Source organism: Cephus cinctus, unplaced genomic scaffold, assembly GCF_000341935.2.
Source record: "Cephus cinctus unplaced genomic scaffold, Ccin1 Ccin1_scaffold0508, whole genome shotgun sequence".
NCBI classification, from domain to species: Eukaryota; Metazoa; Arthropoda; class Insecta; order Hymenoptera; family Cephidae; genus Cephus; species Cephus cinctus.
Genome location: NW_014333173.1, coordinates 200,604 through 222,908, shown reverse-complemented (window position 1 = coordinate 222,908; position 22,305 = coordinate 200,604). Strand labels below are relative to the sequence as shown.

At 36.3% G+C, this 22,305-nt stretch overlaps 3 protein-coding genes and 1 long non-coding RNA gene across 9 annotated transcripts in view; 2 read left to right on the top strand and 2 right to left on the bottom strand.

Moving 5' to 3' along the window:
* Positions 1-477: 477 nt before the first annotated feature.
* LOC107268290 lies at positions 478-7,885 on the bottom strand. The gene is made up of 4 exons (XM_015740925.2): positions 7,522-7,885; positions 5,411-6,541; positions 2,845-5,316; positions 478-2,761 (listed from the first exon to the last, which is right to left on the bottom strand). Exons 2-4 carry the CDS (start codon positions 6,347-6,349, stop codon positions 2,624-2,626), a joined length of 3,549 nt encoding a protein of 1,182 aa, XP_015596411.1. The 5' UTR covers positions 6,350-6,541; positions 7,522-7,885; the 3' UTR covers positions 478-2,623.
* Positions 7,886-8,028: 143 nt separating this feature from the next.
* Positions 8,029-10,172, top strand: LOC107268291. The gene is made up of 2 exons (XR_001537785.2): positions 8,029-9,027; positions 9,097-10,172. It is a non-coding gene; the product is annotated as an uncharacterized LOC107268291 (long non-coding RNA).
* A 906-nt stretch (positions 10,173-11,078) lies between these two features.
* On the top strand, positions 11,079-12,738 carry LOC107268272 (cyclin-dependent kinase 7). Its single transcript, XM_015740897.2, has 4 exons — positions 11,079-11,436; positions 11,510-11,569; positions 11,630-11,738; positions 11,830-12,738. Exons 1-4 carry the CDS (start codon positions 11,383-11,385, stop codon positions 12,621-12,623), a joined length of 1,017 nt encoding a protein of 338 aa, XP_015596383.1. The 5' UTR covers positions 11,079-11,382; the 3' UTR covers positions 12,624-12,738.
* Positions 12,739-17,277: 4,539 nt separating this feature from the next.
* The window catches only part of LOC107268270 (phospholipid-transporting ATPase ID), a 28,685-nt gene continuing 23,657 nt past the window's right edge, over positions 17,278-22,305 (bottom strand). For 5 of the 6 annotated variants that reach the window (XM_025085593.1, XM_015740894.2, XM_015740891.2 and 2 more), the window contains 7 exons: positions 21,378-22,119; positions 21,040-21,232; positions 19,579-19,730; positions 19,120-19,472; positions 18,662-18,887; positions 18,336-18,571; positions 17,278-18,247 (listed from right to left, as the gene is read on the bottom strand). In XM_025085593.1, the coding sequence (XP_024941361.1) occupies positions 17,831-18,247; positions 18,336-18,571; positions 18,662-18,887; positions 19,120-19,472; positions 19,579-19,730; positions 21,040-21,232; positions 21,378-22,119 (2,319 nt within the window). In that variant the 3' untranslated portion in view covers positions 17,278-17,830. The remainder of the gene's footprint in view (positions 18,248-18,335; positions 18,572-18,661; positions 18,888-19,119; positions 19,473-19,578; positions 19,731-21,039; positions 21,233-21,377; positions 22,120-22,305) is intronic. The other variant, XM_015740889.2, reaches the window with a different exon arrangement.

Below are 22,305 nucleotides of genomic sequence, written 5' to 3'. Positions count from 1 at the left end.
GTCCTTGAGAAGTATACTAAATCAAAATCTCGCAGAACATACGGAGTAGATAAAAATTGAATTAAAATTGTAGAATATCGAAAATAAATTACGTTCAAATTTAAATTTTAATAAATTAGGTGTTTGTAACATTAAAATAATTAATTAAATCAATAAAGTAAAATATTAACACTTAGAAATCGGAAATTCTGTTACTATTGGCTTGTAGAAACGACATTCGACAAATATTTACCTACAACATCCCATTTTAGAACAGCCTTAAGACGCAATCTAGGGATTTTAATGCTTCAATATGGTATCAAATGGCTGGCAAAAAGAACTGGAAGTAAAATAAAAATATCCCTAGAATGCCGGAATTAACAACAAAACAAAACAGGATATTACGTGAATAGTGTATATTTCAAAATTCAAAATACATAAGTGAAATAAAACGCTGAGCTCGTACTTTTTCGAGTAATGCAAAAGAAAATACAGAAATGAAAAAGATACGTATTAATCAATACTTGGTAAATACAAGAATTACAATACATTAGTCGCATGAAATTCTTCATAAAGAGACGAACGAATTAAATTCTATCATGAAATCTCGTGGGCACGCAACAATTGCACCCAGCCCCATTTTCTCTTGAGTAATAGTACAACTTACATATGAAAACCTAATTACCTTCAGCAGCCACGGTACATTTCTTTGTAAGACGAAGATCCCTTCCATTCTATAGTTCCTACATACTCGACCGTATTTTTTTGTTTCGCAATTGAAAATCTGCAACATTATCTCTTAGAGTTTTGCCCTAGACATTTAAGTTGAGAAAACAAAAGAGAAAAACGTAATTCCTTTAATCCAAAAATTAAATATAAACACGACGCTGTATCAAATATTAATTGTAACAATCATATGTCTCGTCGCTTCAAAATGACATCAAGCATCGTGTGGCAACTTTGTTAGTAACAATTCAATGATACAACAGAAATTCATTAGATCAAATTTGACAGTTATTTAAGAGAAACGTAAGCGTACAAGATAATGAAAAGCCTAATTCCTACGATGGGTTAGACGTTAGTATACAATTGCAGAAGCGATTAGTTTTAAACTGCTTTGTGTAACAATAATTATCTGCCTAAAGTTTTTCGTCAACGGGTACAACCCCATATAACAATAGTTTTTTGTTCCTATAACAATTACAACTTTACCTGGATACTTGCATTCTATTCGATAGCAAGAGAGAAATTAAAAATTGATCTATATAACTAACGAAAGCGAATATTATAATGTGAGGTATGTATCCCTAAAGAAGATAAATCGTATTTCTTTTCGATTATTAACATTACCTATATACATATCACAAAAATATACTAGGACTTGGATAATCGAGGCTTTCTACTGATATTTTCAGTTGTCACATACTTGAACGATAACTTGTGTTTATAATAGTAGGATTTGTTAGAATTAGTATGCTAATCGAATAAGAAAAGTAGTATAATTAGAGAAAAATAAAATGAAGACCGCTAATAATCGCATGGTCGATTAATAAAAATAACTCTAAACAGAGAGACGTATCACCGTTTTTCTTTTTTTTCGTATCGCAATATAACCGATTTAACAGTAAGATTAACAAGATTTAAAATGAAATACCTCAAACGCTAATGCTGTAACAATATTTGATTATGCGTATCTATATCTTACAGAAGAATAAACAATAGGGAAAAAATAAGAGAAAAATGGTACTATAAGGCACTGGACCTGGAGTTTTACCAACAGTGAATTAATGACTACCAGTCACGCAAAGCATATAAAAATTTGTTTCTTTTCTAATATATCTCTTAAAGAATTCAGACATCTCTTTGTTTTTGTCGATTTACCTTAATACTTATAATACTAATTACGCACTGGTTAAATTGTTAACGCGTTAAAAATCAGTACACAGAAGTGAGCGAGTTAGTGGAATCTCGTGACAGTAATTAAATTTTGTAAAATTTTAATCCGTGTAAAGATAAACATTAGAACACCTTTGACGGGCATAGTTTGGAAAAATTGGCCAAAATGTGTCATCAATTATTCCACACTATAAACTTCCTTGTGCAGAGATTTGTACAAGGATTGATAAAGGCTTTATTTTTTTTTTACTTTTTTCCCTTAATTTGATGTGACTGTGGTGTGCGCTTGTGATGTGGAAACAATTGGCCATTGATAATTCATCATCAATTGTTCCACATTGAAAGAGAATTTTGAATTTCATGTTAGTAGATGGTTAATTTTTATAAATATCATTCGAAACGACGAAAATATTGTCAAATTGTTTTGCCAAATTGGAATTTTGATAGCCCTCTTTTTCATTTTTGTCGGGCTGATATCACATGACACTCACCACACGTCGTCGTATGTGCAATACGTTTTGCACGGATTGCATTTTTTGGGAAATTAGGGAAAAATATATATTTTTATTCTGGGATATATATAGGATTACTCAGATCGTTCCGAGTCGGGAATTGATCGATTCGGAACGATTGATTGAAGGGAATTCTTAAAATCTAGATAATTGCATATAACGTATCTTGATGAATAAAAATAAAGGAATCCTTCCCAAATGCGAAGGACCTCCAATGAAAAATGTTATTCCAATTATCAATCTCTACTCCATGAATTTTCGGCGTTCGATCTGTCCACATCGACCTCATCGAGGGCACTCTCAATTTTTTCTTCAGTATGAAAAATCGAACCGTCGTCCGAGAAGTCTGCCGATCTTTGGAGCTTCTGTTGAATCTGTCAAAACCGAAAAATGATAAAATGATTAGAATGATTATTACAGTCAATATTAATGCTAGTAATTTATCATTGATACGCACCTGCTGTTCCATATTTGCTAATGAATTAGGTTCATACGACCTCAGATCATTTGATAATGGAACCGGTTCATCGGCAGAGACACTGGTATCCATAGAAACATTATTTTTCTTATTTCGCTCATTCTGTTTATTTTTCACATCATCATCATCGCTCTCAATGCTGCACATTCTGTCATCGTCATCAAAAATGGAACCGTCATCCGACAACTCTGGATCTTTGATCGTCACATTGTGCCTCTTACGGTCGCGGACTTTTTTGTGCGATCGCTTAATTGAGGCAGTTTGCAATAACTTTATATAACTCTGAACTTTAAGACAATTAGGCGGCGTCCTCGCCGTGGCACGTGATTCAGTCTTACTATTACTTCCTAGCACCACAGGATTCTCATAACTTGTGGAAGGTTGTGGACTTGAATTATCATGGGAATACAGTTCCTTCGATTCAATGTCCGAGATGCTTTTAAATGCTTCTAAGTCATCTCTATCGCTGTTGTAGCTACAGTCCTTGGAATTGGGTGTTGGATAATTAATTGGTACTCGAAAGTCCAAGGAAGCACAATTATTCTCCTTTGCACCATAATCACATCTTTTTTGTTCACTTATCAAAGATCTACGTAATCCATAACTGCGCTTATCTTTTTTATGAGACTTCTTTATCGAATCAATATTGAAAATTAACTCTGCTGTCGATCTGTTTTTTGGTGTTGATCTACCACTTGGATTTTCTGTTGTTGCTTGTACTTGCATATCCTTTGACGATTCCTCAGTCATTAATGGTAAAGTATTGTTGCTTTTATCTGGAGTCATCAGATCGTTTCCACATGACTGCATGTTGTGATCTTTAGATGACATTATTGGTGTAACACAACGAGATCTGTCAATCCTCTCAGCATCTTCAGACGTCTCTTCAGTGTTTATTGTGCGTTCTACAAGTCTGACGGTATTAGGAGTCACTAAGGATCTCCTCTTCTTAATTGGTGTGAAGATTTTAAATTCATCTTCAGCGCTTTCATAATCCACTGAGGAAAATTCGGGGTTGGATAAGAGTAGTGAAAGGTCCTTACTTATGGAATCACTAGGAGACTTCTTTCTTTTGTTTGGTGAAGTTTTATCCAATGGAGAAATATTCGAGGATAATTTTGAAGTACCTTGGTGTTTCGGTGACAACAGTTGATTGACATCAATTATCCCATCGAGGGAATCATCCTGATTAGATTTTGAGCTCTTCGTACTAGTAGTCATATCCTCTTGTGCAGATTCATAATTGCTTCCACTGTGGTCTAAAACTCTAGCACAATCTTCTGAATCGTATTGCGAATACGTTGCGTAATCATTGTCACGGTTGAAAAATTTTTGCCGTCTAACAAAACTGGAAACAATTTTCTTGTGTTTGTCCTTCTTGTGAGACTTTTTCACTGAACTATATTGTGACAATAAGAGTCGACTGGAATTCACATTTTCTGGTGTACAAGCACGGTCCGCTGATGATTTTGGACTGGTCGGCGTCTGTTTTCCGGAAATGACGTCTTTCACATTCTCGTCTTGTTGAATACGAATAACTGGCAGCACAACATGGGACTCCATGGCGTCTATACCCTGCTGCAACACCCTGGGCCTCAATAATTTTTTCTTGTTCTTATCTTTAATCTTTTTATGTGATTTTTTTATCGAATCTGTCATTATATGGTGGAAAAAATTGATGTGGTTCTCAGGCGTGGTTGGTCTATTTGTACTTCCAGATTCTTCTCTGCTTACAGTTGGTGTCCTTATCCAGTTATCACCACTAGTACTGCATTGGGGCATTGGCTTTGGTGAAGAGGCAGCTTTTGAGTCATCCAATAGTGGCTCCACAAGTTCTTCCCTGTTATTAGAAGAGGCTCCTCCAAGATTGCTCTCATTATCGACCGGTTCTGGTGGTTCACGAGACTCTTGTGTATTCTCAGAATTCTTACCAAACTCTTGTAGGACCGTTACTTCTGTTGCTTTCACAGAATCCAAACACTGGGGTTGCACTTCGTTATTATTCTCAATGAAATTCCTTAATTCACTGTTCGTATTTTGATCACTAGGTATGCTGTCCTGCACAATATTATCAGACCAGGAAGTTATATTTTTTTTGGATTTACTAGACACGATACATTCGATTGGTACGTAATCCTCTTGGTCTTCTTCCTTCTCTTCATCCTCTTCCTGGTCATCAGAATAATTCAAAATGGAGCCAGCATCCGAATTGTCGTCATCAGAATGACACGAGAATGCTTTCTTTTTGCTTTTGTCCTTTTTATGAGACTGTTTTATAGAATTCACATCGTAACTGGGACTTGGATAGGAATCGTTCATCTGCGGTGTGGAAGGCCTCTCTTCCGACGGCGACAATACAATAGACTCATTTGTGAACGATTCTTCATGCTTCTCTGTATCGGCATCAATCTTGTAAGCTGTGGACTTTCCTATGCGGCGTGAAAATCTTTCCTGAAAGTAGACAAAAGGAAAAAGTTTTTTTTGTTCCTTACGCATTAATTTATCAAATAAAACTCTCAGTGATTATTGGAAAAATTTTGTATACCTTTTTATGACTCTTTTTTATGGCACTCATACTCTCCGGTACAACTTGAAAGACATTCTCAGGCGTTTGCGGTCGCTCGTTCTCATCATCACCAAAATCATTAAATAAATTTCTTGGTGTGCTTATGGTCATCTCGTTATTCATTTTTTTAAGTTTACTATTTGTTCTTTTTGATGATTGCAGATTGGGCGTCATACCAATTTGCATAATATTATTTATTATTTCAGACCGATACATAGGGGAATGTCTTTTAAATTCGGGTGAACTGCGAATATTCTTTCTCGTACTTGGCGTGAGGTAGTTCAATGATTTTTTAACGGTACGATGATGCTGCGACGGGGTTTGATTTTGATTTTCGTCAATCGATTCAATTGATGTTCCCAAAGCATTGCTTATACTGGAATCATTGCTGGTATCAATATTATTTAAACTTTTACTAAGCTTGGGTGATGAAGTCGCAATGGCGTCGTCAAAGTCGCAGGAACTTTTATCCGAGTTTAACAGTCTTTTTGGGCTTGGGCTAAGATCAAAGTTTAATGATTTATTTATTCTCTTTGTTTTAGCCTCGAAGGAGCTACCTTTTAGATTGAGGGCTCGCATTATCTTAGCCGATCTTGTCAGATGCTTTTCCCCGTCCAGGGTGGAGCTGCTGCCCGCAGTGGAATTTGGTGATTTAAACAGTCCCTCGCTTCTTCCATGGCCGATATCAAAATTTAAAGAACGATTTATCCGGTAACGGGCCAGACTCTTATTTCGCCGTGGGACAGACTTGCTAAACACCCTGGGTGAGGCGTAACGGGTTTTTGAAAAGAATTTAACCTCCTCCGGCGGACTCCATTTTATAATGAATTTTTGTCCCGTTTCCGCATTGCAAAAGTCAAACTCTTCTTCGGAAGTTAGACTGTTTACACTACTCTCGGCCTTTTGATTATTGTACATAGTACGAGGCGCTCGATTTGTTAAAAAAGAATATGGATTATTTTAAAAACAATTGTATCGTCACAGTGGTGTAATATCGGGTATTAAATACTTTTTTAAAATTTCCAGATATGTACAAATATTATATACGCGAGTTTAGAGAATTATTTATATTGTTTTAATGTTCTGGTAGCTCCAATGCCTGAAAGTTACCTGAAATATAAAGGAGACCAAAAACTTAAACACTGTACTAAACAAACAGTCGTTGTTCAGGAAATTCTAGGGGATGAACTTTTCCAACGTATAAAACCCTTCATTTATCAACTGCATCTGTGTCTACATCCTACTCATATCTTATCATATAGGATATGCCTCCCCCATAGAAAAACCAAGCACATGTTTTTTGGTAAGTTCATGCCACCCGTTAAAAATAGGATAACCTATGGTATATTCTAATTTTGATTGTAGGTTCCAATATAAAAGAACATCATACTGATCCGTTATATAATGTAAGATATTAGAAAAAAATTATACAGATGAATTAAATAAAACATACTTCTCCACTCTATAATTAACTAGGTCATTCATCTTTGAATCATATGGAAGCATAAAGAAGTAAGCTATGCCAAGAAAAGCAAAGGGTCAAATCTTCAGCATACTAAAATATAACTAGGCAGCTGTACAGAAAATCCTAGATGGATAAAGCAGTACAAGTTTTATCAATTAACACAAAAACACCGAAACAAACTTCATTAAACGAATACAAAAAAATCTAATATATCATTAAATATTTCAATATCTAGGAAATAAGTTAGATGCAAAAATCAGAGTATCTGCAGAGACAAAATCCCACATTCAACAAGTGACATGAATCGATCAAGACAGAAGGGCAGAGTGCTCACACATAAAATTACAGAAAAGTCAACAAGATAATAAATTTTCTCGTGAATATTGTAAAAACAAGAAGTGAAAGAAAAAAAGAACAAGAATGCTTCAGTAAAGTCTTTATGAAACCGAATAAAAGTCTTGCTATAAACAAGATACGGATAAAAATAAAAATCAAACTGTAGTAGCAACCACAAGCAACCAAATTCATGAAGATGCTCAGAAGGAAATCCACAGTCAGTGTCAGTATCCATTTAACGAGACTGTACACTGTAAACGAGAAAATCTATCTATTAAAAATGTCTTACGTTATCCCAATGAAAAGAATCAGGATTCTGGATATGGCGCAACTCCATGAAGAATTCCAGTTGATTCTCTCGCGTTCTTCCTTAATACAATGCCACAATTATTTCTTCTCTCTTGAGACACAATACACCATAAGCTTCACCACACGCGTCTACTTCATCTCTCGCATACAACTCTCACGATTGCGGACCACGTCCTGACTCGTAGTTCTACGGCGTGGTGTATAGGTGGCACCAGCCGATACGTTGCCTAGCAATTATCAGCAAACAAAGCTGTAACAATTGGCAAATGTACAGGTTGTATTATATTTTGTTATACAATTCACTTTTTCAATTGCCAATTCGACCGGCATTTTCTTACACTGCTGATACGCCATGCGAAAAATCAACAATACTATCCGAATGCACCGCTGTGAGAAAGATGGCTCTGCGATCGAACTTCCGTTCAGTGAGCAACTATATTTGTTTGTTCCTTTAGATTTACGTAAAACTTATATGTTGTATATTGATACAAATTTCTAAAAAATATAAAGCATTTTTATCATTTACTTTAGGCATTTCTTTTTAAATGTATTTAAATTTTTTCAGCATCATAAACAGGTGGCCACCTGTTGCTGGTTGTAGTTACGGAGTTTTGATGGTGGGACTATGGTGAAACTACGGTGTTGGGACTGTACTTGTTGCTTCGTACTTTTCATGTCTTACGACAGATGTCATACATGGTGGTGATTGGAGACACATCTGTTTGAGGAAATAGCATAAAGAGATTGTCAAGCGCGCTGATACAGTAGAATCTCTGCAAAGAAAAATATTTGGCATTAAAATTGATCGTTCCTTGTTTCTAGAGGACTGCCAACGCTTTCTACTAATGAGCAGGAGTTGTGTGCACGGACAGCACAGGATGACTTCGGGATATCCCAATTGTACCCCGAATGTCCCAAAACTGTCCTGACAACCTTCGGATAACTTCGGGATGTCACGCTTTAGATACATATTCATGAGTCCTGGCATAAGCCATTAAGAACATCCTGAGGATATCCTCAGGATCGACAGACCGTCCTGCAAAAATTATATAAGTTTATTTTTAGATTTTTTAGATTCTATTTACATAATATACATAAATAGATTTATATAGAGTTCTGAATATAAATGAGAGTGTATACGGAACTGAATCACGATTGCGGTTACTAAATTTTAGTCAATTGCATCGACTGATTTCTACCGTTAACAAAATCAGTCGATGCCATTGGACTGAATTTAATAACCGCATCGTGGTTCGATTATGAAATATACATTAAATTAGAATCAGCATATAATATAATACTTTAGCCGGATGGTAGAACTAATTTGTCAAAAAATAGAGCGCAAAATACATACGGAAACTCCTTCCAGATTCAGAATCTAGGAAAACTCACGCTGTATACTTACCGTCTTCTAACTCAACTTGAAATTTGTACATGATACATTCCTAATATGCAGCTCGACATGTGAAAGAAATACTTCTCTAAGGTAGCTATAAAAACCTCTTGTAAAAATCCCATAAAACGCCTAAATATATCCAGTGGGTGTTTTCCCTAGGATGTCCGGAGGATCATAAATATGTGGACATTTGCGCCTCATCAGGATATTCAGATTAAGGCCCGAGACCCCTTATCAGGACGTCCATAGGACTTGCGAAATATCCATTTAAAATATCCATGAGACTTCCTCAGGACGTCCTTGTGCAATCTGGGCAATGCTGATGCATAACAGCGTCGCCTAGCGGAATTGTGCTTGTCTTACTTGTCCTATTCCCGTGATCTGGTCGAGCTTATTCATTCGAGTAGTCATATAAGGGTAGTCACCCTGTTAGAGTAGCTACACGTAAAGACCATATCGAGGGTTGCCCTTCCGCCTAACCCGCTGAGCTTGCTCAGCGGGTCGGGCCCAAGTTTCCTCATTCTCCTCTTCTTTCCTGCTTGCATGCATTCCTCCGTTCTTCACGAGAATTCTCTCTATGCTCAGCCCGACGAAGGAAATAGAGGAAGTAAAACAAACAAACATAAGGGCGAGAGTGGGGGCCAGAATGTGACAAGGAGATACAAGCAACGAGTGACAGAAATAAACAAGTGTGGAAGTTGGAAGTAAAGAATAGAACTAAAGATGTAAAGAAGTATGATAGAAATTAGGAAAGTAATAAAAATGAAATACAGAAGGTGAGGAGTAAAGAAGTAAAGAAGGAATAAATTGAGAGAAATAAATTCATGAGGAATTAAAGAAATGGTGAAAAAATTAATAAAAAAAGTGGGGAAGAAAGTAAAGAGTTAAAGGAGAAGCAAAGAAAGAAATGGATAAGACGAAAGCATCCAAGAGACGAGTATAGGAAACCGGTTCTTGGAAGAATGAACGCTCTCAGCCCAAACTCTTCCTTTAATGCTCACCCCCGCAGTCCTCGTCTCCTGCCTGCAGAGTCGATGAGTGATGAGCGAACGAGCAGACGACAGATAACCCCTTACGGAAAAAAATATAGATATAAAACTGCTAGAAAAATAACTATTTGAAACTATTGCTATTATAAACTAAAAGCTATTGGAATAAATATACCTAATACGTCAAGAATGCGTCGTAAACTGGTGCAATTGAAAAATAATTGAAATAAAACACATTACTCGTGATTTGTATATTCATTCCTGTATACTCGAGGAGGTCACTCCATCCAAGTATTCCACTTAGTCCTTTACTGCTGAACCTTCTCTCTTCTGCGTCTTCCTATATAATAGACACTATATTTATTTCTTCTATGCATAATGAAATTAGACATAATCAAGTTTGGCTGCATACTTGACACATTTTTATAGACCTTGAAAACTTACTACTCTTAGGATCATAGAACAAGAAGGTTCAAAATGGAGTTTAAAATTTTTGTAGAGACTACTAGTCCTATTGAGTATAAAAAGCTCTTGTTAAACTCACAAAATATTGAACCTTCAAGATCTGCCAGTAAACCAAGGGATGAAAGAATTGGATGTTTCAAAGACGCTAAGTAGTTTGAGTCAAATGATAATTACACCCAAATATTTTATTTGCTTCTTAACAGTAATAAACTACTATTGAACTTTGATAGTAACTATTCCAAATGGATAATCTCCTCAACAGTTACTTCTGTTTTCATTGGCAATGAATAGTTACTATTCAATCTTGATAGTAAATATTGCGAGCTCAATAGTATATTTTTCCCTAAGAGACTGTTTCAATGAAAATTTGGATAGGAACGTATTTGGCGTTTTTTACTATGACGAGTAGTTATACAAATATGAATTAGACTGCTTTGACTTTTGCTTTCGGAATCTTGTAACATATTCTTCCTCTCTTGTCTTATCGCCCCGGGTAGCACCCTTTCCAAAACGTGGTAGCGTAGCCACTGCATAGCGTGTACTGTCACTAGCTCGGAATGCAGCTCCTATATAGAAAAGTTATAAAGAAATGATTCATATTCCCGCCTTCTGCCTTTTAGTACACTCAGTTCCTTAATTTTTACTTTGCTGCTCAGCATCCAGGGTACTCTTACGTCCGTGGTTTTGAAACATTGAGGTTCTGTTCAGTTCTGCCGGTTGTCCATTTCTAAACTGTTAAACAGATTTACTATAACAAAGAATAATGATTTGAAGCGCTTTAGTGACTACTAAGTAACTTGTAAAAGTAGTGGTTACTCAATTATATAATTCCCATATTTATTGAAAGAGATATTGTTAGTTTATGTGCCTTCAGATTTTTGTTGACAGTTTATACGTCTCCAACTATACACGAATATTGTGTTTTATATGTCTAACGAAAGATTTTTTGCATTCCACGTCATTAAAGGTGACATAATCAACAATTATAATAATGGCAGAAAAATTACGAAGATATGAGAAAATTGATTTTCTTGGGGAAGGACAGGTGAAGCATCGATATAGTATATTATACATGGTTGTAGCGTTACTTTTCTTGATATTAAAATACTTTATTATAGTTTGCTACAGTTTACAAAGCCAAGGATACAGAAACAGATAAAATTGTTGCTGTGAAAAAGGTTTGCAATTATTGGAGTGTAATCGTACATGTATATTTATTTATATTCTTTTTTTTGTAGATCAAAGTGGGAAGCCGAGCTGAAGCTAGAGATGGCATTAACAGGACAGCACTTAGAGAAATAAAATTATTACAAGAATTAAAGCATGAAAATATTATTGGATTGTTAGGTATGTGCTTGACATAGCCAATTATAAATTCGACACATGTTATCTAAAGTACTTTGGAATCTAAAATTTATTTTATAATGCCTATTTTCAGATGTTTTTGGTCATAAGTCAAATGTGTCCCTAGTCTTTGATTTTATGGATACAGATTTGGAAGTGATCATAAAAGACAACAATATAGTACTAACACCAGCAAATATAAAGGCATATATGGTACAAACTCTGCAAGGACTCGATTATCTTCATTTTAACTGGATCTTACACAGAGATTTGAAACCTAATAATCTCTTAGTTAACGAAGAAGGTGTATTAAAGATTGGCGATTTTGGATTAGCTAAATTCTTTGGATCACCTAACAGAATAAATACTCATCACGTGGTAACAAGATGGTACCGAGCTCCTGAACTACTATATGGTGCAAGATTATACGGTACTGGTATAGATATGTGGGCAGTCGGATGTATATTGGCAGAACTACTTCTTCGAGTGCCTTTTTTACCTGGTGAATCTGATCTGGATCAGCTCACTAGGATATTTCAAACATTGGGTACACCAACTGAGGAAACCTGGCCAGGCATGACCGATCTGACAGATTTTATCCAGTTCAAGCCATTCCCAGGAACACCCTTGAAGCATATATTCACAGCAGCTGGAGATGATCTACTTGACTTGATAGCCAGTCTATTAAATATAAACCCCTTACAAAGATGTACATGCGATCAAGCCCTTCAGATGCCATACTTCTCCAATAAGCCAGCACCAACTCCTGGACCCAGGTTACCATTACCAACTACTGTAAAAAGACAACCCGAAGAGAAGCCTAGTCTCAAGAGAAAATTATTGGAATCCATGGATGGTGCGTCTCTTGCAAAAAGATTACAATTCTAAATATAAATTACTTGTGGTCTCTATAATCATTGTTATACAGTTGAACAATAGGTGGATTCATTCCCCTGTAAATTGTATTGTGATCTAATAAATAAAATTTACATTTTTCATAAAACCTTATTAAAGTTCAATTCAAAGAATTCGATCTTACCTTGCCAATAAAGTCTTTAAACTTGGATAGGTTTCGTTCACCACTGTAAACAATCTTAAATTTCCGAAACTTATGTTAAGAGAGTGAACATAATATGGATCAAGTTTAAAATAGAATAAGTTTATGGAAGGAACAGTATGCATTGTATGATAGATTCTGTGCCAATAGTACGCCATTTATATCAAGCAAGACACGTTATTCATACATTGTTTATTAATGTTCTTTTTCTCATCCTCGTGTGCATTTGCATAAGGAACATTTTCCTTTTATTTCAACAACATTGATTTCTCTTTCACGGTCTTCACTGCATGGCCCCATTGTGAAAAATACTTGATCGCAATAGACCGACGACGACGATGACGACAATACGAACGGTCGTCATGCAGTGACGCGACGACATTAACGTTAAGAAAGCATTAACAAAGCATTCGGCATTTTCTCTCTTTCCACCATTTTTCTTATTACATAAACACATTACTTTTCTTCCTTTGGCATAAAACATCTAAATGGAATATAAAGTCTCAAAAAAAAAGTTAAATGAAAAAAAAAGGAAATGTAACGTTCACAACATTTGTCTGGGAAGTAAAAATAATACTTATAATAAAGGAAAAGGAAAAGATTTAAAAAAAAAAAAGAAAAATCTAATCGTAAAGGGCTCATATACCAAGGCAGCCTTATTTTTGTTCTTTTTCTTCTTCTCTATAAGCCGTGTCACACAGAGAATCACTTGAAAAGCCAACATCGCATAAAAATGCTCAAATTCGCGAATTTTCATAATTTAACATTTTTTCTCCTTTTCCTTGTTTGTTCACCAATCATCAATGGAACATACACTCGACAGTTTATTATTTCTTTGCTTCTTCGTATTCTTTCTTTGCTCATTATAAATTCGCTTTACATATAGTTTACCTGCGCAATGTTTTTCTATCATTCTTTTCCTTTTTTGCACTCACGATATAAGTCATCGATTATAGAGAGAAGTCCGTCAAGTAACCATCCGCATAGTGTCGTACACCGCATTATCGCTGAATTAGAAACGGTGTAAATTAATACTGGCTTGAAGCTCAAAAAAGTTATCTTGCAAATATAATACTTTTGAACTAAATATTTAAAAAGCAATGGTCGATACGCAATCGCTGTTGCTTCGGTGGTGGACAGCAATTAATTTTTTGTCTTTTCCTTTTAATATATTTTAACTGTCCACCCCTTCCACGTGTGTGTACATATATGTGTCACCGCGCCGTATATTACGTGTACGTGTGTGTTGCCATGTGTGAATTCACTTTATTCACAATTTAAATTTGCAAATGAAGCATTTTGATAATTAAAGGAACGTAGCTTAAATAGTTTATCCAATCGTCGGTATGATTATTTTTACATAACATTTTTTATCATTCACCACTTTAATACTTCAATAATTTACAGTCGGTAACTCGAGTCCTAATTTCGACTTTGCCAAAACTTGAGCCGACCAACGCAGAGCGACACGTGATTTGCGGACAGAAAAATAAAATAAAATATTCGTAAGCATCTTTTGTGACGTTAAAATTAAAATAAGGAACGAGAAATAAGTAAGGATAAATAAAAGCGAAATATCCACGAGACTTTGCGATGACCCATTTTATGAGGATTCGCGTGATCAGACGGAAAGAGTCTTGGCAAAGTCAATTTCTTCTTTTAGTATTTTATTACTTTATCATTTTTTATTATTTTATCCCTCCCGTCGCTTCTCTTTATGCGAAATACGATAGTTACTTATGGCTGTAAATAATAATCATATTTGTCTCGCAACGACGGGCTTCGCGTGTCGCCGAACGAAAGATCCGACACAGGATGATTTCTCCTTGTTACAGTACAACTAATTAGATCACATACTCGAAACCGTAATTAATTACAGCAAATAATATTACAAAATAAATTGTCTATAAACCAGTTTACCGTAAAAATATATGTAGGCTGTGCATTTTCCTTACTATGTGTCTACGTACGCGCTTTTCGTATTCTCTCATTCATTCGTACATGCTCATCTTCATCGTTGATTTAAATTCTTTGCATTAACGCCATTCACAAATCGTACCCTCTCGTCATACAAGAACATTAACAAAGAAGAACGGACAATGTATACAAATAATAAAGCAAGAGAGAGAAGGATACAAGAAAAACTAGAAAATTTATGCGAATGGCATTCTTTTACAAAAGCGCAAAAAGACAAGAACACCCAGTAGGTTCTTTTCTTTTTTTGGTTTCATGACATTCTGCCCAATTCTAATCACGCGAGATAACGGCTAATGATGTTTATTATTGTTCTCACAATGTATTACTCGCCAATCACCTGTTAATGACTAACTACGATCAGTACTCTTGTCTCGATAACGCAACGTGTATTACAATTAAGAATTAGGAAAATCAAGAGAGATAAGAAAAACAAAGGTCCGTCCTCTCAACCAAGAGACAATCCAAATTTTGCTTGTAACGTCATCAATGGACAAAGTCGTCAAACTGATTGTGACAAAAATTATAAGTGAAAAAAAAAAGGTATGCGCGGATCTGCAAAGAGCTCCTCGGCCACGTGCGATTCGACCTTTCATCAAATAATATCGTGTTTGGCGAAATTTAAATTTACATCAAGTGAACGCATAACGAATACTAATTATTGTGCAGCAATGAGATTACGAACGAAATCGCATCTTAATTAAAACATCAATTATAATAATTATATTTCGCCTCGTACTCAAAAATTCGCTTCTTTTTATTACTTGAGTAGAGGAAGAACAATTTGAGTGAATGGGTACTCGCGACTCGCATGTAGCATAACAGTACTAGTAGCGATAATAATAATAATAGTTAATAGTATTTTAATAGTGATAGAGCTAATAGTAATATTAATTAGTCTTGTGCCGAGGACTATCCACGTGGATTCGCGCATAGCTCAAAAATTGTATCAGTAGAAAGGACTTTGCGGTTGATCCGAAAACTGTAACCAGCTCTGACATGAAATTTTTCTTTGCTAGAACGACGATTAGGCAGCGACACAGATTAGAAATGAAAGAAAATTTAAGTGACAAAGAAAAGGCAAATGTCAGGCGAAATGAAAAAGATTTGATTGATTGAAGTGCGAACACACTTTTCATCCCCAATGCAGACTATCTATCATTAAGCTTCTTTTTTTTTTCCAATTTCTTGTAGTTGTTGTAATATTAAAAGTAGAAATACATATCATTTTTATCGTTACTACTGTTGTTGCTGTTGCTTTCATTTCCTTCTTCCTTTCTCTTTTATATACGTTTAATATATTATATTCAGTAGTCAGTTCAAGGCAAACATTATCCGCAATTATATTTATATATATATACATATGTATACGTTTATGTATTTATATATAATATAATGTAGCTATTATTTTTTTTGTCGTACTTTAGATTGTTCTACCTATATATTACTTTCTTTTAAAAAATGTATACTTAACATTTAATATAATATAATATATATCTCTTTAAAATATGTACAATCAATACTATGGTACAAGTATTATTAATTGTTTGTTGTGTTAATGTTTTATAAAGGCAATTATCAATGTAACTATTATCGTTAATCGTACAATAGTAATTTTTTTCCTCATGTAAATAATCTTTACAATGCTCATTCTCATAGTTTATCAATGTATAATACATGTTAGGATATTTAGAGGTCATCACGTACGTCACTTACTGGACAACTCGCTTGCATATTGGCCGGCATAATTATCGGCTCCTATTGTCTCTCTATGTTGTCAGATAAGATGACGAACTTATACTCGAATCTTCCTCTTCGATCTCATCTCGTTCTCTCGAGCTGGACTCAGCAATCGAATCGCAGACATTCCCCGTTAATAAAAATATAAAAATCGTATAATACTCGAAATTTCGAATTTCAATAATACCGTCTTTGGCATAGAAAAGTAAAGAGGAAAAATAGTTGGGCAATCAAGTTTGACCTAAGAGACAGAACTGCATGGAAAAATGCGTATGAGTGTCTAGTGCATGTTTCATCACGAATTACAAAAATTAGTTTTGACGGTAGATAACAAACCAAAAAAAAATCTGAAATATTCCCAAGTATTACGGTGTAATTTAAATTTGAAATTTTTCACAGGTTCCAGTTCTGGTTGTTTCTAATGAATATTGAAGAAAAGAAATTTGTATGATAACAAAAGCTGAAACTCAATACCCATAATATTATAGATATGTGAATCGATACTGTTTTACTGGATGTTAATAAATATTTCTTATACGCCATCCTATAATTATTGTACACGTGTATGCTCATACCAATCAATCAATATAACACATTCATTCCTGCTGATCCACTTGAGAACGAGTTTGAGATTATTCCTGACATCTCGAATAGGCTTTCAATGAAATTTGCGAATCCCCTCACCACCGTTACACACTATTATGACGAATCGATAGTCGGCCATTTTATATATATATATATATATATATATATATATATATATATATATATTATGAGTCGCCACTGTATTATCTCCTCGGTATATTTAATCTTCATCTCGTTATCAGCAATTACAAATGACCGAAAGATCCCATTGGTACATGGCAAATATTCACATCAGATTCCTTCAAGTTTTGCGTGGGAGATTTTGGCGAGTGCTCTCTCTCGCTCTTTGTATTATTTCTCTTTCTTCGTCCTTCGTTCGCATTAACCAGTAGCGCAAAGTATTTTAGAAAAAGAAGAAGGGAAAGGAAAAAAGGGATGAACTCAAACGTGTGGGTGTTACGACATATAAAAAGTACAAAGTGCAAAATAAACTAGCGCGATTGGATTCTCCTGCGCGAAAGATTAAAAAAAGCGAGATTGAAGGATGAGTGAAGAGAGACAATTTTGAGAGCAAGGTCAAACAGTCACTCGATGATGAGGAGTGGCTTGACGCCATGTGACGTATGCGTTGGGAAATCTTGATTGGGTTGTTGTAGCTTTAGTCGTGATGCTGCGCACTCGTTAGCCGGTTTCGCTTGTTGACGATTGTGAATCAAGTATCAAGTTATCAATGAGGAACTTACAGATTTATGGTATCCAGGGTGTTTGTGTTCCTTGAGGCGCTTTCCTTCGGTGACGTCGTAGCGACATTCACCTGTTTCGAAACGTTGTTCGTGAACGGCATGGCGAATTTAAAGTCAGAGCCGTTTGGCAGCTTCCGCATTATCTTTCCGGATGTGATGAGTCTTCCAAAACCTTCCTGGTGAGCGAACGCGTATCCGGATCGTAACGAGCGTCTTGTGCGCCTTGTGGATGGTGTACGTAGTATGTCCTGGCTCTGTCGTGAGCGCAATTGGGCCAGTCTCTGTTTCAATCTCACTCTGTCTGACAGAGTGGGTCTTACGTCGATGAAGAAGAAGCGCCAGGAGAGAACTGGTATCACCAGGATTATACATGTGATCACTGTGGTGAACCAAAAGGTGGCTTCGGACATGGCCTGAAAGAATACACCAAAGCAAAGTCTTAGTTTTAGTCTTCAATCAAAATTTTGTTCTACTTCAATTGGATTGGAGCTTGCAACATACCATTGTTAGACTTCCGGCGTAACTTCCGCCTATGACAAAATTATAGAAGTAATCCAAAATGAAATACCAGATGAGAGAGCCCCAAACCATTATGTGATTGAAGATCGTCCAGTAGGAAGTGTCCAGGGCTATTTGAACTGTCACCACGATGACTAATATCGTTGCTACTACGCTGCCCAGTAACATATGATCCGAGAGTACATAGCCTTTTGGCGAAACACCGTCCTTGTACGTACCTAGGCAAAGCATGTAGAAGAAAAAAAGAAGGTTAATCAAATGAAAAGAAAATCTAACACCCACATGAATGATGATCTTAATAAATTTACCGTATGGTACCAAAAACAATACACAGCTGGCAAAGAAACCGTGAAGAGCGCTCCAGCAGAATTCTTTTTTGTTGAAAAGTAAATTCTGATGACCTGGTGTATAGAGCTTTGGATACATCAAGCTGTTCTTGTCATTGACATCCTGATCAAATATGCCAATTGCGAGGACCGGCAGTGAAGTGTAAAATAAATTGTAGACCGAGATGTACATCGGATCGAAGACGGTCTGCGAAGATTAAAAGAAAACATATCGTTAATTACAAGACATCTGGAGGTGTTGTATAAATAAATAAAAATTATCACGAGTCAGATTAAGATTTAAACACAGTTCATCGAAGCTCGACTTCGGAATTTCTAGTAACTCGAACGAAGGAGCAAACGAGATCATATTCGCCTTCGAAGCATCATACTCGATTGCTTGAATCCTACATAATAATTATTAAAACAATAATTCTCACCTGCGCGCTGAACCCACAGAAGAAGGCGAACCATATGTGACAGAGGGTGAAGGCAAAGTTCTTGTAAAAAAAGTATCTAAGGAATTTACACATTCTGTAATACGACCATCTACCATGGACCAGTAGTAGCCTTTCTAGGAACCTAAATTGTCCTATCGAATAATCAGAGGCCAGAACAGCCTGTAGACCCTCTTGTCCACTGATTCCTACTCCAATGTGGGCAGCCTTGATCATCGATACGTCATTAGCGCCATCACCAATTGCCAATGTCACGGCTTCTTTACTCTTTTTTATCATCTCAACGACCATTGCCTTTTGTAACGGCGTCACGCGACAGCATATCACGGATTTGCCTGCAATAAAAAGAAAGCGAACAAAAATGAGTCAGGAATTGTATTTGAAAGTGAAATAAATTAATTATATTTTTTTAATGTTACTGTGACTACCAGAAAAACTCACATTGACTAGAGACATCCATAAATAGTTGTTCCAGTTGCGGATGCAATGCGTGAACTAGTGAATGTCCATTGATGACCACAGCAAAACCTGTTATCTGCTCTAACTCGTGTTCATCCGGCTCGTCTCTGCTAGGATTGTACTCTGTATCACTGCTGCATTTGGGAAACATCAATTTTAAGTAAAAATCATTATGACTCCTGGTGAGAACGTTAAAGGAAGAAAATACTAAGGGTTTCTCGTACTTTCTTGAAACTGGGAAGAACTTGACGAATATTGACAGACTGCGAGTCTTTGAATTTCCAATCTAATCGTTACTTTATTATTATAATTACTAATAATGATCAATTGCGTTGAATTAGATAGACTCGGAATTTGCCTACTGGAATATCGAATGATGCACGGCCATATTATGGAAGACACAGAGTGCGCTGTATTATTGATATTCATTAAAGAAAAGAGAAGGGGGTAATAACGTAGTATAAGCAACATAACAATTATGTTGTTATTAATATTCGATTAAGATTAATTATAAGCAGACAGAAAGAGAAGGAGTGAGTATCAAGCATCGCATAGTAATCGTCATTAATTGATTTAAGATTATCGTTTCAAGATTTTCATTCATTCCCTGATAAGGTATAATTTGATATATTATGTGACATAGAGACAGCGCATGAGAACAAGGCTAAACTGTCTAATCTACAGTTTTAAACTTTAATTCATTATTTATCCTAGAATCGCTATAATGATTAGAGACAGTGACCAATCGTAGAAGACATTTTAAATGTGATACAATTGTAATACAAAAATTGTACAAATCCATTAAGTTCAAACGTGCCAATGGAGATTGACAGCTGTCAAAGTCAATTGGTATTACTGTTTATGTAATAATTCTTAGTCACTGAGAAAACGGAGAATGTCAGGAGTGTACTCCCAAGTCAAGACTATTTTCTACAATACCTTAGAGCTTCGAATATTGTCTGAACGCTTAAAAGATGTGATATAAAATCAATAAATTCTTTTTATAAAAACGATATCGTACAGAATAATCAGCAAAGGTTACAGGGGGGCAAATGTCATAGCACATACAACAGTATAAGCGCTATACTAGCACAAGACTATTCATTGTTATATACCTTTAACAAGTTTTTGGGATGATACCTAAGAGTATTAAAAAAAAACAGACTTCATTACATTTGCATGTATAGAAGATATGGAGGCACCTTCAAACCGGTTCAACGGATTGACACAAAAAGGGACGATCACATAGGGAGGATTTTAACATAATACAAAAATGTATATACTCTTAGGCATGAGTCCAGATAGAAAGCATTACATATAAAACATGGTGCCACATTCAATATAAATAGGTAGAACCTTTGATCAATGCGTTAATCAATAAGAATTAGAAATGCAATATAAGAATGATTATAGATTGTACTCCGTCTCTTTCGGTTGCCTGACCTTTCCTTATCCCACCTGAATGTGACGATGGAGAGAGTAGGTCTGTTCTGATGATTCGAAGCTGTTTTAATAGTCTCAAGATATCGAGTGAGTTGGGTCTCGACGCCGTCGTAGGTAGTGGCGTCGACAATGAATACATCGGTAAGATCGTCCGTCAAGAGTTGGCAGGAATATCCAATATTGATTGCAGTCTCTGTAGATATAAAGACAGCATTAAAAAATAAGCTTTAAAAACGTTTCGCTCAACAGCAGCAGCTGCGACCTTTGATCGGCGCAGCTGCATAATGCATAAAGAAGAATTGCACTGGATATTAAAGTGAGAAACGTTTGTCGTCTACCTTGCTTGTCTCCGGTCAATACCCAGACCTTGATACCAGCAAGGCCTAGATTGGCTATGGTCTGAGGAACGCCATCTTGCAGCTTGTCCTCGATGGCGGTGACACCAAGTAGCGTCATGCCTTTCTCAATTTCTTCATAAATAGCATCGAGCTTGTCGTCCCTATTATCTGGGCTCAGTGCTGCCTCCTGGTGACGCTGCTTCCAGTTGTTGAAGAAACTCTCATCCAAGTCCCTGACTGAGAGGCACAGAGTCCTCAGACCTTCGCCGGCGAATTTGTTGAGATGCTCCTGTGTCTTTGCTTTGATGTCCTCGCTGCCTTTCTTAAGACGTTCGTAGATGACGTTGTCGGCGCCCTTACAGTAAAGCCTTAACTGACCTTCCCTCCTGAGGATGACGGACATCCGCTTTCGGACGTTGTTGAAGTCCAGGATACAGAGAAGCTCGTAGACCTCGCGCTTTCCCATGACCTCGATCGTGATGCTGTTCGGTGATCTTTCCTTGAAAACGAATCCAAAGTTCCTTGCAGCCGACACCAGCGCCGCCTCGTCCGGTGACTGTGCCTGATACTCCAATTTTCCACTTTTCTCTTCGGGCATCACCGTGTGACAGAGCGCGAGCAGCCTGAAAAAGCTGTGGACGTCTTTATCGTTCCTTTTGACGGCCTCTAACAGATTCGTGTCGTAGAACTTGAATTCCGGCTCGTAGTCCTTGTTGAAAGAAAAATCCAAGGGCGGCACGGTCTGAAAGCACGAGACAATTCCTATTATGAGACTTGCTAACAGGCACAGCAGGTGTAGCTAGATACACATAATACAGATAAATAGATAGGCACAGAGAATGAGAAGATAGAATTGATCCAAATAATCTGCTTCGAAGCAATCCCTTCGATTATCAGTGGTTAAGTGAAATAAAGTATGCCTCGATTG